Source organism: Typopeltis vanoorti, chromosome 16 (assembly GCF_054136105.1).
Source record: "Typopeltis vanoorti isolate ZY-2024b chromosome 16, IOZ_Tvanoo_1.0, whole genome shotgun sequence".
Taxonomy (NCBI): domain Eukaryota; kingdom Metazoa; phylum Arthropoda; class Arachnida; order Uropygi; family Thelyphonidae; genus Typopeltis; species Typopeltis vanoorti.
Genome location: NC_143564.1, coordinates 74,233,725 through 74,250,252, shown reverse-complemented (window position 1 = coordinate 74,250,252; position 16,528 = coordinate 74,233,725). Strand labels below are relative to the sequence as shown.

At 32.5% G+C, this 16,528-nt stretch overlaps 1 protein-coding gene across 1 annotated transcript in view; it reads right to left on the bottom strand.

Annotated features, from left to right (window-relative positions):
• LOC150098133 (NBAS subunit of NRZ tethering complex-like) overlaps positions 1–16,528 on the bottom strand; it is a 1,063,858-nt gene that overhangs the window by 778,434 nt on the left and 268,896 nt on the right. The window contains exons 17-19 of the mRNA XM_090406267.1: positions 15,495–15,646; positions 8,452–8,592; positions 1,467–1,545 (exon numbers count right to left, since the gene is read on the bottom strand). Of these exons, the coding sequence (XP_090262393.1) occupies positions 1,467–1,545; positions 8,452–8,592; positions 15,495–15,646 (372 nt within the window). The remainder of the gene's footprint in view (positions 1–1,466; positions 1,546–8,451; positions 8,593–15,494; positions 15,647–16,528) is intronic.

Below are 16,528 nucleotides of genomic sequence, written 5' to 3'. Positions count from 1 at the left end.
ATCTGTGTTTCTTCTCAAGGTACTTCCATAGTCACTGCTCAGTGAATTGGCAAAACATCATTCCTTCAGTTGCTTTCAGTTTTACAGTAAAGGGAAGCTGCCTTTATAGTACAACTGCAAACTCATTGAACCTGCTTCTCCTCATTTATTCCATCTACTTCTGTCCTATGGAACAGTATTCTTCATGATGTGTTTCATGATGTGAAATTGTTGAAACAACAATTTCAACCTACAGCTCTTTAAGAATAATGTCAATAGGCACTGATATGCTATACATTTTGTACTTCTTATGTGTAGGGTAAAAAAAAAAAATATATATATATATATAAAACACCTTAGATCATGGTCCTCAAAATCCATTGATCATCTGAACCAGTACCTGCACTCCAGGATTTTATGGGTCACTAAAGGACTGCAATGTTCTTGTCTAAATTTCACTACATGCAAAATAAAAACTATTGTTCTCTGAGGGGGGGGGGAAGAAAAACCTGACACCTCTCCATGAAAATGGCTAAGTTATCTTTAGATGAAAAGTCATTTTATTTCAAAATAATGTTCTCCCATCAGCAATGAAACGAGAATCAAATCTAGGTCTTTTGAAACAAAAGACGGTGCATGTTGTTTCATCCATACAGCTGTGCTACATAAAAAGTGAGTTGTGTGCTAATTGAGAAAAAGCTGAAAGCGAAGTTTATGCTGAGAAAAGTTGTGTAGTTTGGCAAAATAAATATGGAAATGGACAATGGAATTGTATTTCTCAACACACATTTGAAGAACAGAGATTGATGATTTTGAAAGGATGGACTCATTCTGCATGTAATCCATACTTCAATAATGGACTTTTCATGGCTGTTTAAGGTAAGCAGAAATAGGAAAGGACATGGAATAGGTAGTAATTATGTAAATACATATGAAAATGTCTCCTATTTCCTCTACAAATTAAGATCTCTATCATGCCCTCCACCCTTCCCAAACAAACATATAACATACAAACATACAAAGCACTTAACACACTGCTTTAAATATGCTTAGATGAATAATAGCAGCTATATTATTCACTTGCTGAGAGGTCTCCATGTGTTATCATTAGGGGTGGTTTAGCATACTGTCTACTGCACAAATTGTAGAATAGCTGTTTTAAAGGTGCCTTCAAAAGGAAGGAATACTGCATCACACTATGATACCTAACTATCCAAAACATTATTGATATTGCACATGTTGGAAGAAATGGAGAAAAGTAAAATCAATGGATATAAAATTTGTCAATTGTATAAGGATTACTACCTGCAGCAAAATGAACAAAAACACTTAATATTTATTAATTGCTACCTCATAAATTATGGTTCTCTACATAACTACAGTCCTCAATCAAAAGGGAAGTAGTAGAATAGTTTTACTGTAATACCTTTAGAAAGGTAAAAAAAAATTAAGTCATTTTTGAATAATTCTCATTCTGCAGTACAGACCTCATAAGTCATCAACCTATCCAGGTATGAAAAGAGTTTAAGACGACATTCACATAACTGTTTCTGTTCTAATGTGAGTCTGAAATGATAACAAAAAAAGCAATTATTGCTGGCATCCTTTAAAACACAAAATTATAGTACACACAATGAATAAAAAATTACAATGAAAAGTTAATACAAATAATATGCAAGTGATCAATAATTATGTGCAATTCAACATCATAATTATCTTCCATTTGTCTCCTAATTATCACTGATTTTTTTAATTTAATGTAATACAGAACTATAAGTAAAACACCAAAAATAATTTGATGCTTTTTATCTATATTTATACTTTAATATTTTTTTTAACAAAAATAATTCCTTGTTCTATTTAAGTTTAGAGATTTTTCTTGTGGGGTGCTTAAGGGTCAAAGCTGTATAACTGAGAGGAGACATCCACATAACCTTTAAAGGAATGCGGAGAACCGACCTGGGCTTCTGACCTAATATCCAATCCTCGCCTTCTCGTGGTGCACCCTGTTGGGTATCTACTTGGATATTGAAAGAAAGAGGATGGGCTGGCAATTTGGGATTTAGACGACCAAATTGCATTCTTATTGGTTAAACCAAAATAAAAAATGATGGTACGACATGACAAAATTTCATGCCAGCTAGAGCGTCACCTGGTTAAACAAGGCTCCCATTGTTTTCACCAGGGAACCAGGGCGAACAGTGAAAAGTCAACTACTGGAACAAATCTGAAAACAAACCCCAACTCAACATCACCAGAGTTAAAGATCAGTACTATCAGCATAAGAAGCCTGAATGGCAAAGAAATGGAGCTAGATGAGGAATTAGATAAGTACCAGATCGATTTGATAAGGGTGACCGAAACAAAAAAGACAAAAACTTGTGAGATCTTTCTGAGCAATAAATACAAAATGTTATATTCAGGCAATGACAATCAAGGAAAGAAGGAGTAGCCATAGTATTCAACACAATATATGAGGGCTAATCTTCTTGAATGGCAGGCAGTCTCAAGTAGAGTAATGTGGGCAAATATTAGAATGGGGAACTGGACAATGAGACTTATTTGTGCCTATGGTTCTACTAAGGTAGAAGTAGAGAAATTTTTTGAGGCGTTAGAGAAAGCAACTGACACAATGAAAAAGGAAAAGTTGGTCCTTGTTGGGGATCTAAATAGTAGAGTAGGAAATGATTGTGAGACATACAAAAATATTTTGGGAAAATTTGGAGAAAAGAGCAAAGCTAATAATAATGGCAAATATCTGTTGGATTTCTGCTCAGGACATGGACTGGTTATTACTAACACCATGTTCCAACATAAAAATGGGCACAAATTCACATGGAGAGAAGAGGCAAGAAATAAGAAAAGTCTCATTGACTATGTTATTGTTGATAGTAATGTTTTCTCCCTGGTGCAGGACACCAGAGTGTACAGAGGATTTGAAATTGGAAGTGATCACTATTTAGTCTTGAGCAGGATAAAATTGAATTTCATATTGAAAAGAATAACATGTAAAAAATTTTAAAGCGAATGAAAGTTGAGCAGCTCTCAGTTGTGAACTGTAGACTAAAATACACAAAGATTATTGAAGAAACAATGAAGGAGTTTGAGAACAGGAATCAAACCTTGGAGATTCAGTGGCAAACTCTGAAGAAAACATTGATTGATTCTGCCAGAGAGTTTCCTGATTAGTTTCCTGAATAGCTATTTTCAACATATAAATTAAATAAAAGTGGTGAAAGTATGCATCCTTGTCTTACTCCACTCCATATATTTATTATTTTCTCCTTATCATTCATTTTAATCTGTCCATTTTGATTTTTATATATTTGACAAATTATATTTCTATCCCTTAAGTCTATGCCAATAGTAGTTAAGCAATTTAGGAGTATTTGCTAGTTTACTTTATCAAATGCCTTCTCTAAATCAAGGAAGCAAATAGAAGTATTTTTACTAAGATCAATTCTTCTCTCTATTATTGTTCTTAAGCAGAGTATTGCCTCTCTTGTTCCTTTATTCCTTCTGAATCCAAATTGGTCTTCTTCCAGTAAACAATCTATTTTTGAATAATTTTTAGCAGAATTTTGCTGGCATATGGGATTAAAGCTAATGTTCTAAATTGGCTGCATTTATTAGCATTATTCTTTTTTGATATTGGTATTATAGTTGATTTCATAAACTCCTATGGTATTTCTCCTCTATCATAGATTTGGGATATTAATTGATAGAGTAAGGTTTTGTCTCATCACCTAAATTTTGTATTAGTTCTATAGGAATATTGTCTACACCTGGACTTCTCCCCTTACTCATTTCTGATAGTGCTATATCAAATTCTTCTCGCATTATTGGGGATCTTAGATTATCTTCATTTTGATTTTCTATGCTATTATCGACATCTGGTTCATCACCATTATAGAGATTTTCTAAGATATTTCTTCCATTCCATTAATATATCCTCATATTCTATGAGTAATTTTCGTCTTTGATGGCATTGTTTTTACTATTCTTATTAAATTTGAAAGTCAATTTGTTAATTTCTTTATAGGCTCTCTCTATGTTTTCTTTTTTTTTAAATAATTCATCTATATTATTGCATTGTTCTTCCAGATATTCTTTTTTAGCTTGTCTACATTTTCTTGTAATTTGATTTTTAAGATATTTGTATTTGGCCACATCTTCTTTAACAGCATTTTTATGTTTTCTTCTTTCATCCATAAGGCCAAATACTTCATCTGTTATCCAATGTTTTCTTTTTACCTGGATTTCGTTGGCTGTCAACCTGAGAAGCCTGGTTACTTCTCCTGACAGGCACGACTTCTTTAGTGCAGGCTCCATTGCTGATCTTGGCTTCTTTTAACTTCTATTGCTGCTTTTACTTGGGAATATAATGTGGTGGTTTCCCCATGCCTTCCACATCGCAGCATTGTAGCATGCATGCATGCTACAGGAGGTTAATACCAGTAGTGCTGCTGCCCACTAACTAGGAATGTTAGTTAGTGGGTTGCATGATTCTGAGAATTGAGCAAGATAATGATCAATTCTCAATTCTCCCCGAAGCTATAACTGCATATAGCTTCAGGGAGAATGGAGGACCTCTTCCTGGAGTTAGAAAGAAAAGAGACAGATAGAAATTTTAAGGAAAGCACCCTCATTAGGAAGAATGTTAGTATGAAGGCAGAAGCAAGATATGGAAGAGTAAGAGAAAAGTATGACCAAAAACTTTGAAATAGATCATACTTAGCTCTGGGACCCCAGGTTAGCCATGTTCATGCCTGCAAGTTACAAGCCCCATGAGGACATTTTAAAATATATTTTAAAATATTTTAAAATTTATTAAAATATATATATATTAATTTTAAAATATATATGTTAAAATATTTTTAAATATTTATTTTTAAAATTTTTTAAAAATATAAAATACGAGGGTGGTCTGAAAAGTTTTCGGCCTCAACCATAGATGGCAACACTATCGGCAAAATTCTTTTTGTTTCTAAGTTGGTACATCTGTCATAAGCATTCATGTATAATTGTAAGTCAATCTATCAAGTAGTTTGTTTTATACAGCTGTCTGAAGCAAAAGTGTTGTCTGTATTCTTTGAAATGGATAAAATTAAGTATCGTGCGGTTATAAGATTCTTTGTAAAAGAAGGTTTAACACTAAAAGAAATTCAATTGAAGTTCATAAAAGTTTATGGGCACTCTTCGCCTTCGTTTTCAACAATTAAGAAATGGCTGCCAAGTTTAGAAGTGTCCGTACCAGCCTTGAAGATGATCCATGTGAAGGATGTCTAAAAATTTTAACAACACCAGAAATCATTGATCAAATGCTTGATATGATATTGGATGACTGGCGAGTCAAAGTGAGTGAAATTGCTGAGACTATAGGCATTTTAAAAGAATGTTTAGAATATACTTTGCACGAAGAATTGCATATGACAAAGCTTTGCATAAGATGGGTTCCGTTATTCACAGCAGATCAAAAACACACTCGCATGAAAATCTCTAAACAGTGCTTGGACAAGAATAAAACCGATTTTGTGCATCGATTTATTACTATGGATGAGACTTGGATTCACCATTACACACCGGAATCCAAACAGCAGTCAAACAGTGGAGAGTAGGCTGTTCAGCGCCAAAGAGACAAAGACGGTTCTATCAGCAGGAAAGGTCATGGCATCGGTGTTTTGGGATGCTAAAGGCATTTTGTTTATTAATTATCTTGAAAAGGGTAAAACAATAACAGGGGAATATTATTTCAATCTTTTTAACCAAACTAGATGAAAAAATTTGTGAGAAAAGACCCAGTTTGCAGAAGAAAAAAATCATCTTTCATCAGGACAATGCACCTGCCCAGAAAAGTGTTTTGGCAATAGGAAAATTAAGGGACCTGCACTATGAATTGTTGGAACATCCACCCTATTCCCCAGATTTGGCACTCTCTGACTTCTATCTCTTCCCAAAACTAAAACTCTTCCTCAGTGTTTTTCTGTGAATCAAGAGGTGATTGCAGCTGCAGAGGGGTATTTTGCAGATCTTACTGAAAACCACTACAGGGACGGGATAATGGTGCTGGAGCATCGCTGGAATAAATGTATTAGTCTTAAGGGAGTTATGTTAAAAAAAGAAAAATAATTTTGAAATTATGAATTCGTTTTTTCATTGTTAGGCCGAGAATTTTTCAGACCACTCTCATATATGGTGAAATTATCTGAGATATGTCCTATGCAGAATTGATTTAAATTTTACGTCTGTTCTGAAGTATTCTAATCACAAATCCCCCACATCCTGCTCACCATGACCGCTGATGGTAATTGAATCATAAATATCTACTTCTTTTATAACATCATATTTCGTACTTTTCACATTTCAATACTCAAAATCTATAACTTCATTTCACTCATCGATGAAAGGAAATAATTGTTCTTTTATCTATATCCATACTATTCCTTTGCTATTTGATTATTTCAACCACTACTTTCTTTGCTTTGTGGGTCACAGTTGTTTAGAATTAATAGTAATTAGCTAAAATTATTGTATTTTTTAGAAATACATTACAAAAATATTATTAGTGCTACTTTGAAAATTTCCCATCTGTGGCACACACTGCTATGAAAATTTAAAAGACAAAGTTTCACTATCAGCAAACCATTCTCTTATTTACTAAAAATGGTCTTATAACAGGCAAATTTCAAAAACTATTTGCATTAGACTGGATGTGTTACACAGACTGTTCCAAAAAATGAAAGGAAAAAAAAATACTGATAAAAACTGTGATCATTTCATGCAAAACAAAATTAGAATATTATGAGATAGCATGAATATCTTCTGTTGAGTGCTACTATGTATTTTTTTCCAAAATTTGCATGTTCTAATAGTAAATGGCTTTATTTACTATTAGAAATGAAATTTGGGTTTAATGACTGTATAATTCTAGTTGTGGTGTTCTCTTCATTTAGGCTTAAAATCTGCCACTTTATCCATAACGTGGTTAAAAGTTTTTATCAGTATACACTGACAATGTATTCTAATTGGTAATAATATGTAAATATCTTTTGAAGAAAGAATAAGAGAAGCTAGTTTTAATACTCGTTTACAGGTTTGTAATTGGTATTTACCAAGTACTTTAATTTTTTCATATAGTCACTTGATATAAGGGACATACTACAGTTTTGGAATGATGTAATGGCTTTCTATTAGTTTGTCTAATATTATGTGTCTAATTATTACTTCTATAAATATAAACAATCTGTTTACTTTATTAGGATTTTAATCATTATTAATAAAATTATTTGGGATGTATTATAATTTTTTTTTTTATTTTGAGTAAAATGTCATTTGAGCAAACAGCTCTAGCTCTCAATTCTAATATTTTTATTAAGCCATAAATTTGTGTTGGTTAGATGATTGTGCGAATTATTATTCAGATATACAGTAAATAAATATGTGTGGATTTCCTCTAGATAGTATAAGAGAGAGAGAGAGAGATAACCATCTAGAGGTCTGGTAAGTAAAGTATCTAAAACTGGAAAACAAAAACAACAGTTATCAATTTCTGAAATAAATTTTAGTATAGGGTGTTGTTTAAGTGCACCAGGAATGTATCTAAAGAGCTGCAGCCAGACAAATACATAATCAATGCAGCAAAACCAAGGAGCATTCTAGGGAGGAGTTTAGTGATTTTTTGCTTCAAATGTTTAAATGAAAGAATTTACAAGCAGCAGCAGCAAAAGAGAAAAGTTCATTCCCATTACTTCACAATTTGAAGGTACCTTTTATTATGCCAAATAGAATAACCCAAATGGATCACCAAACAAAAGAATGTGGTACTATCATGAAGGAATTTTTTTTTTAATTAATGTTTCTTTAAATGAAATGTTTGCAAAAAGGGAGAAATAACATCAAAGTAAGAGGTCAGATTCTTTCAGTTTCCATTTTTTGGTTTAACAATTTGAAATGAATAGAATTGTTATTATTATGAGCAGGCTTTATGTAGTGTTAATACTGTATTTGTGCTAATTAAGCTAAATTATAATCGAATATCAACTGAAATGAAATCTTATATTTGAAAGACCTTAGATGCAAGAGGTATCAAGTATAGCTCTTAGTTATATCTTCTGTGTTGTAAATAACCAATAGATTTCTTTAGTATCACTCTTCCTTTCTCTCATTGAACAAAACCCTCTCCAGATGCATAACTTCAGACTGACTCATGTAATCAATAAGTTGTAAACAAGGCCTTTCTCCCATGAAAGTTACTCCTCACATGAAAAAACTGCATCACCATTCCCAAATCTGTTCTTCCTCCTTGACTCATTTGCAATTGTAGGCCTTCTTTGTTGCAAATTCTTTGCAATTTGTTAGTCTATCTTATTATTTCTCATTAAACAAACAATGATCTGTTACTGCAATAAACAGATGAAATTATGACAACAGAAGCAGCAAATCATTCTTCTGAACAAGATAAGTAACACTTACTTATTAAAGTCAATTTGCTTCAACAGATTTGTCTTTCTTTCTCTTTCTTTTTCTGCTTTCCTTCTTTCCAATTCTTCATCATCAATAGGATACATGGAACAGATATCATCGAAATAGTCTTCAGTATGATGTACAATAAATCTAAAATAAACACATAAGCAAACCTTTTATTTCTTCTTTAAATAACTGCTATGTTTATGAAATTAACTAGTAAAATATATAACTACTATTCTTATAAAAAACTATCAAGGAATTAGAAATAAGATGCACAGATAAAATAAGCCTCATTTACCTCCTATTACAGTGATCTTCTGATCAACTTGTAACTTTATACTTCATTTTAACCACAGCCTTCACGTGAGGGTGGCTAATAGATTAGATAGTGGCATATTAAGGAGGAGAATCCTCCTTAATATGCCACTATCTAATCTATTAGCCACCCTCACTCTTAATATGCAGCTGAAGTATAGAGATCTTCTGTACTTCAGCTGCTGCTGTTTTAATTTGTAAAATAATATTATAAGAAATGTTTAGTGGAAAAATATTGTTGACTACTGATAATACAAAACTGGTTAAACTATCAACCATTATCCATTATCTACAACACTAGTCTTTTTAATGTGGCAAAGTGTAAAATCATGAACTTGGGCATAAAAAGATGAGCTGTGTACTACATTGAAATAAGAAACAGATAAATCTATAGTCAGGGAAGGGAGGGAGAAGGAAGTTGAAGTTCAGCAGACATGTTGCAAAAGCAGGAAAATAAATCATTGGGTCACTTGGATATCAAAGAACATACTGAAACATAGTTAATAAAGCTAATACAGCAAATCTAGACTTTGATTTACATTCTATTATCTTCCATCTTAAGAAGGATGTATGGATTTTACTTAAGCCATGACTGATTCACCAACTGCTTTAACAGCACTATCGGTATCTCATCTTTACCTGGTATCCTTCTAGCATTCATGCTATTAATGCAGTAACAGTTGCGGAAGTCTCCAACAATGATTCTTTGATGGAGACCCACAATGATGCTCATCTAATAATAATATATATTATTATATTGACAAAGAGTCAAACTGACACTATTATGCTTAGATGACAATGTCAATCTAATTTAGTAAGTTTATAATTAAATAAATATTTCAAAAGATTTTTTTTGAACTAACCTTAACTGTACACTGCCCACTCCTTTGAGAAAATTTACCTCATTATTTCATTTTACAGAAATACTAAAGAATCAATTGATTTTAACTATAGTAATTTCTGTGATTCAATTTTTTTTTTTTTTTTGTAATATAACTCCCACCCATGAAAGTTTATAAGTAAACCCATAACATATTAGTATCACAGGTAAGGATTTTTTTTTTCTATTTGTTTCATTAATTTTTTATTTTTATTTTATTATTTATTTTTTGATATGCAGTCTGGAAACTCTATTCTTAGTACCATAGATAAACTAAGGATTTTTATATTTTTTTTATTACTTTCATATTTTTGTGTTTTTTTTTGTTTGTTTTTTTACATAGTCCAGAAATCCAGCCGTAGAGACCAAACATGGAACTCTTTCAGCCACTTCAGATTTCAAATATTTTTCTATATTGAAAGCTCATGTACAGTATCTAAATTTTACATTTTCTAGAGTGGCACAGGACTGTGGACCACACTTTGTGAAATGCTCTTCTACATTTCTAAATGTTTCTTTCCTGAAAAAAAAAAAAAAAAAAAATAAGAAGGAAAATCACCAAAATCTCTCTCTCTCTTTTATCCTCACCCATATTCTGAAAAACTGCTCTTCCTGAATTCACACAAACACACTAATAGCCTATAAAAATAAGTATCCTAACAAAATGCAGTAGGATAGTTCATTGAAAATCTAGTACAAAATAATGACAGATGGTCTGATCAAAGGTATACATACAAATTTCCACCTTCTGTCCTACAGTCCAGATTGCATCAGATTATCAATTTTTTTTTCTCTAGTCACTGTCTGAAGAATAGCAAAAGTTTAAGAACATTTTGTGAAGAAGAAATATCCGAAGAATGGGTCACCATCCACACTGACACACCAGTAACAGACTATGCCAGAGCAACATAATTTCATCTGCTCTTTCTATTTGTAAATGATCTTTCATCATTAATTTCAAATCCTAACCACAGTTTTCCAATGATAGTACTGGTATCCCTTGATTAACACAATTATTTAATCCCTCGACGTTACCAAGTATATCAAAATTGCATTAATCAAATATAATAATCAATGGTAAAAATTACAATTCATCCATGATCAACTACTGTCCGGATAAATGAATTAATTTGGATCAGTGGAAGTCAAACAGCTAGCCGAGTGAATACGATTATAAGCAAAGTGTAAAAACTCGATTGCAGTTTAAATATTAAATATTGCAAAGCACATTACATAAATTTTTTACTTAGGTAAAAAATATCCCATGTGAATATTGTAAAAAAATAACCTTTGTTTGTCTCGGTATAGTTTGTATTAGATGTTTTTGTAAATAACTCTTTTGAAGCTAACTGTATATACTGCTTTAATAAGAATATGTTAGAGTGTTAAAAACAAAGGCAATGTTTTTGTCGCCGAAGCTGTACATGGTGGCATTAGAAATGTTATTGAAACTTGTATGTAAGAGAAAAGCTTGCAGGCTCTAAGTGTAAACATCTCCAAAGTCAGTCAGAAAGAGTTCAAACAACTTTCCGATGGCCGGCAAGTTACAATCAAAAGAAAGCAGAGGAGAACAAAAGGCATGCCGAACTTGAAACTTAAGATGAAAGACTCATGCAAAGAAAGTTATCAAGAGTTGTTTGAACAGTTTTAGTTTTCAGTTTTCTTCTTATCAGCATAAATTCTACGATAACAAGCAAAATGACTCTCTAGACCTTGGCAACAAGCATTCTTCGATTAACATCTGGATCCATATCCATTACCTGCTGCTTAAGTGATTCTAAACTGAAATATTCCACCCAGTTTTTTTAATGTTATCTCCTTTGGAACCTCATCTTCACATTCCATTTGTTAGTTGTCTTCATATGCACATTGTAGTTCAATTTCAAGAAGGTCATTGTCACTGAAATCTCTTGAACTTGAATCCCATAATTCTTTAACATCTTCTGCATCAACACCATCAAAACCAAGGTCTTCACCAATTGCAACAATTTCTTCAACCACGTTGTTCACAGGATTTTGAAAAACACCTAAGTTATTAGTGCATTCTGGCAAAAGTTTTTTTCCAAATAGCTCTCATGCAGCTAGAAGACACTTGTTCCCACGGGTCATGAATGTTTTCAATTGCGCGTTTATTGTTAAAATTTTTCCAAAATTCCTGTTGTTGTTTCTATTGCCTTTGAGAATGTCTTTTTAAGTAAATAGGCTTTTGAAAATTGGAATGACACCCATGCCCATGGGTTATAGCAATGATGTCGTATTTGGTGGAAAAAATAAAACTTTCACATTCTCACACAGATCATTAATAGAATTTGGATGACCAGGTGCATTATCTAAAAGCAAAACAGCTTTGAAAGCTAAGTTATTTCTCTTGCAATAAGTTTCAACTGCTGGACAAAATTAAGACTTAAACCAATCTTGGAATAGGCTTTGGGTAAGGAAACACTCCTCGAGGCATGCATGTTTTTGCATGATAAATTAAAGGCATATTAATTAAAATTTTATTCCATATATAAAGGGATTGTCGCAATTAATTTCACTGCATTAATCAAATCCCGTGTTAAGCAAGGGATACTGTACTTTCCATTTATCTTGTTCCTCTGACAAGCCTTGTAGTACACACTCACACACACACACACACACACACACCAAGCTACAATATTTTCCATAACGTGTGCCCTAAAAACTGCTTATCTGCAAGAGTTAGAAAAACTTTATTAATTTCAATGGTATCAAAACATTATTCTGCTTTACTTCACATAAGAAAAACCACACTCCTCTCTCCACAGCCTTGATTATAACGAGATAAGTTATCTCTTCCCAAAGTTACACCTCTAGCCTCTACTGGCATAAGGACATCACGCTTCCATAGTCTCTCCATCTCAAAAAAAAAAAGTACCTTTCTTCTCAAGACCTTGTATAACTTCTAACACTACAATCCCAAATCTGCCCTACCGCAGATATGTTTCCACATATAACTGGTGCAATAGGAATTTCTCTAAAAATGCTTGATGCTATCGATAGCTATTTGGTGGATATTTTCTTAGTTTTTCTCTAGTTACTTTCTCATAGATCAGATGAGATGGTCCTGGATGGAAAATAACAGATGATCTTACTGAGTCTGGCTCCTATGAACTCAATTCAAACTGCTGCAGTTACAGGTAAAAACAGGAACAACACTGATGAACTGCAGTTCCAATTATTCTACGCTGAAGACAAGGTCAAGGAATATGTCATAGTAGCATACATCAGTAGATCCACGATGTGAAATCATTACACTATGGTGGGGGAGGGGGGTATTTTCTCTGCATGCATTTAAAGCCTTGATACAGAGCAGTGTAAGAAAAGCACAGCCTGCTTGAACATGTTGCCCAACCAGGTACATAACTTCATGCTTTGGTATAATATCTATCTAGTAATGGTTTCTTTATGATACTCATTAGCCTTTGTATCAAAATTCCAATACAGCTGAGCATCTCTGGGATGAGGTAGAACAATTTATTTGTGACTGGGATTTCTATAGTCCTACTCAGGCAACTGTTAAATGTGATTCAGTCCAGACAGATTATTACTGCAGTTTACCACTTCAGAGACATCACAGCATTTGTGTTGTGATGGCTTTGAAGCTGCTCTGAAAGTCTAGTATTGGAGATAGATTAAAAAGTGACTTACTGTTACAGAGGATGACCTAACAAACTGAGAGGAACAGTACTCCACTGTTAAAACATAATGGGGGTGAGAATTTTTTTTTTGGAAAAAAAGTAAGAAATCTACATATAAAAGATGAAGATTTCAGATGGCCCATTTACCACTAAATCCTTTCTGTACTTATTATATCATCTTTTGAAAACTTAAAAAACAAATCAAGCATTTTCATGTTGCTTGCTGCTTCTGAGCAAACATTTAAAACTTGAAATTCTAAATTATGTTTGGAATCCCACCATATAATGAAAAAAACATTTGCTTTTCAAAAAAAAAAAAAAAGATATGGGAACATCAAAATATTAAAAGAAAAACAGCAACTTTTATCATTTATCATAATATTCTATGGTTTTTAATAGTGAATAAATCCACCAACAGACAGTATTCGTGAACTTATTTGTGACATTGTTGCATACTGCATCTTTGTGTTTTGGTATTTGGCTATGAATTATAAACCATTTATAACTATTATTTTATTTTATGGTTGCTAATAATGGCAGGTAAAATTCAAAGTAAGGATAATGCCATTGCAATGAAATGAAGAATGCATGTCAACTTATTGCATGCTAAGATTAAAATTATTAAATTTCATGATGATGATGATATATTGAACATGGAGAGAGGCTGCAAGCTCTATGGTTGTTAAAAACAAAGATAAAGTTTTAATCAAAGTGAAAAGTACAACACTAATTAATACTAGGTTATCGATAAAGGTTACAATCTTATAATAAATTTAGTTTAATCCTTTATCCAAGTGTGAGCAAACAAAGTTTGCACCTGAAAATATCTTCAGGACTGAGGTAAGGTAGTACAACACCAGGCAACTTGTAGCAAAGGTGGCCAAGCTAACATCACTCCTATCTCAGTTTCTCCCATAATGCAAAACACATCTCATTGCGGATATGTTTAATGTTATGCATTAAGGGAAAGTCCACTACCCATACCAGTTTCAACCTTTATTGAGGTCTCATCAGTGGGAGCCAGGCTCTGAAGTGGAGATACCAGGCAGAAGCAATGGAGAGGTCATCTTTACCTATAGGAGTTGCCATAAGGTGTGCCACCTTATTATTAAATTACTCTGGATTTAGAAGAAGATGTTGAAAGTTTATTTTGCATATGGTTAGACTATAATAAATTTAGTTTAATCCTTTATCCAAGTGTGAGCAAACAAAGTTTGTGCCTGAAAATATTACTGTTACAATCTTATCATCAAAATGGGAAAAACTTTAAATGGTGTAGATTGATGACCAAAGTGGCTAGCATGCTTTCTTAAGCCAAGTTATTCAGAATAACTTCTTTATTTGTGAAAATTATACTACAATTTTCACTGGCATACCTGACATAAATAAATGCTTTATGTCATTTAACTTTTATTATATAATTTTTGTCACCAGAGAGTAGATAGAGATGCATATAAAAACTTTTCAGAGATCACAGAATTTAATTTGGTAGGTTTTTGTTTTTTAGCTCTCCTTCTCTCTTGCTAACTTACTTGCTTGCTAGTGTTCCTGTTACCCGGCAACAGATGTTCTAAAAATTCAAAACTAACACATACCCATTACCAAGACTCAAAGAAAACTCTTGTGACAACATTGCTATTACTACAGCGACTGCACATAGAAGTATAACGCATAGGAATACTACTATAAACGACATAAATAATATACTAAAGACATTCACAAACATCCATGCCCACGACTGGATTCAAACCTGCAGCCTGTTAGTTGGAGAGAGGATATTCTGACCCCTCGGCCAATTCAGCGAGCAAAGAATGTACAGCTTTGAGCATGGACACTTATTTTACACCTAACAAAATCAAATTATAGTAGTATTCCTATATATTTATTAGAAAAGTTGGATCTAACCAACTTTTCTAATAATACAAGATATGGATTTTTAATCAGATAATTTTTTATAGATATAAAAATTAATAACATTATCATCTTACTTCAATGCAATTAAACAGAATTCACATCATAAATTATTCCACCAGATAAAAGGCTGATCATAATTCATAAATATGAATTATGATCAGTATAATTCATAGAGGTAATTTTAATGCACATGTTACAATTACAACATTTTTACCTAATATCTCATATATCAAATAGAATACTTAACTGAATTTTACTTTAACAAAGTTATGGAAATTTACCTTCCATGATCTATTCCTTTTCCAATTGCAATAAGTGCATCTAAATCTGTACCTTGTAAGCCATACAGCAGCAATTCCTCTGCTGCTTCTAAGTTTTCTGGAACTCGTTCTAAACATTCATGAAGAACCCAAGACCTTTTGGTAATTTTGCTCTAAAAAATGAAATTAATACAATCTTTCAAGAGAGCAAAAATCCATGCAAAATAAAGTAGAATCATTAGAAATTCAATTTACTGACAACAATATTAATTTATACATAATTTATGTTTTTTCAATTTCAAGCATTCTCTGAGAAACAGAAGGATCTATTACCAATTACCTCAATGTACAAACCATTTGAGAGATTCATGATATTTGGTGTCAAGTTTGATATCATTCAATGAAGTTTATTAAAAATGCAAAGTCAAACAAAATCAAAGTATTTGCCATCTAATAGGCAATCTAAACATGATATTCAACTCAACATGCTAGTATTAATAATATTAATTGCACTTCTCTAAAATGATATAATAACAAAACATCTTCAGATTCTATAGTTCAAAGATTATTAGATTATTCTACAGAATACATATTAGGATACAAATAAAACAGTAAACATAAGCTTTACAAGAATGTACTGATACATTCTCGTATCAGTACAATCCATGTCCACGGCAGGATTCGAACCAACAGCCTTTTGGCTGAAGAGCGAATATGCTAACCAGGCTGGCAAATCAAGAAGGTGCAGTGACATAATGGCAATTTATATCATTCTCTGAAAGCAGAAAATAAAGAGATGATTTTGGAGAAATCTGTTGCTGATCACAACTGAGGCATTTCATTCAGACCTGGCAACAATATCCCATTTTATGGTTCTCCCCTCTCACATTTTATAATTAGTTCTCCAGTTGGCTATCTGATCACAGAATGCATATAAACATATATAGATTTTTATCCTCCAACTTTTCTAATAATACTGGAGTATATCTTGCAATTTTCTTGCATGATATTCAAGATTCTTGCAATTATTTAATTCATTCACTCTCTTTCCCTTT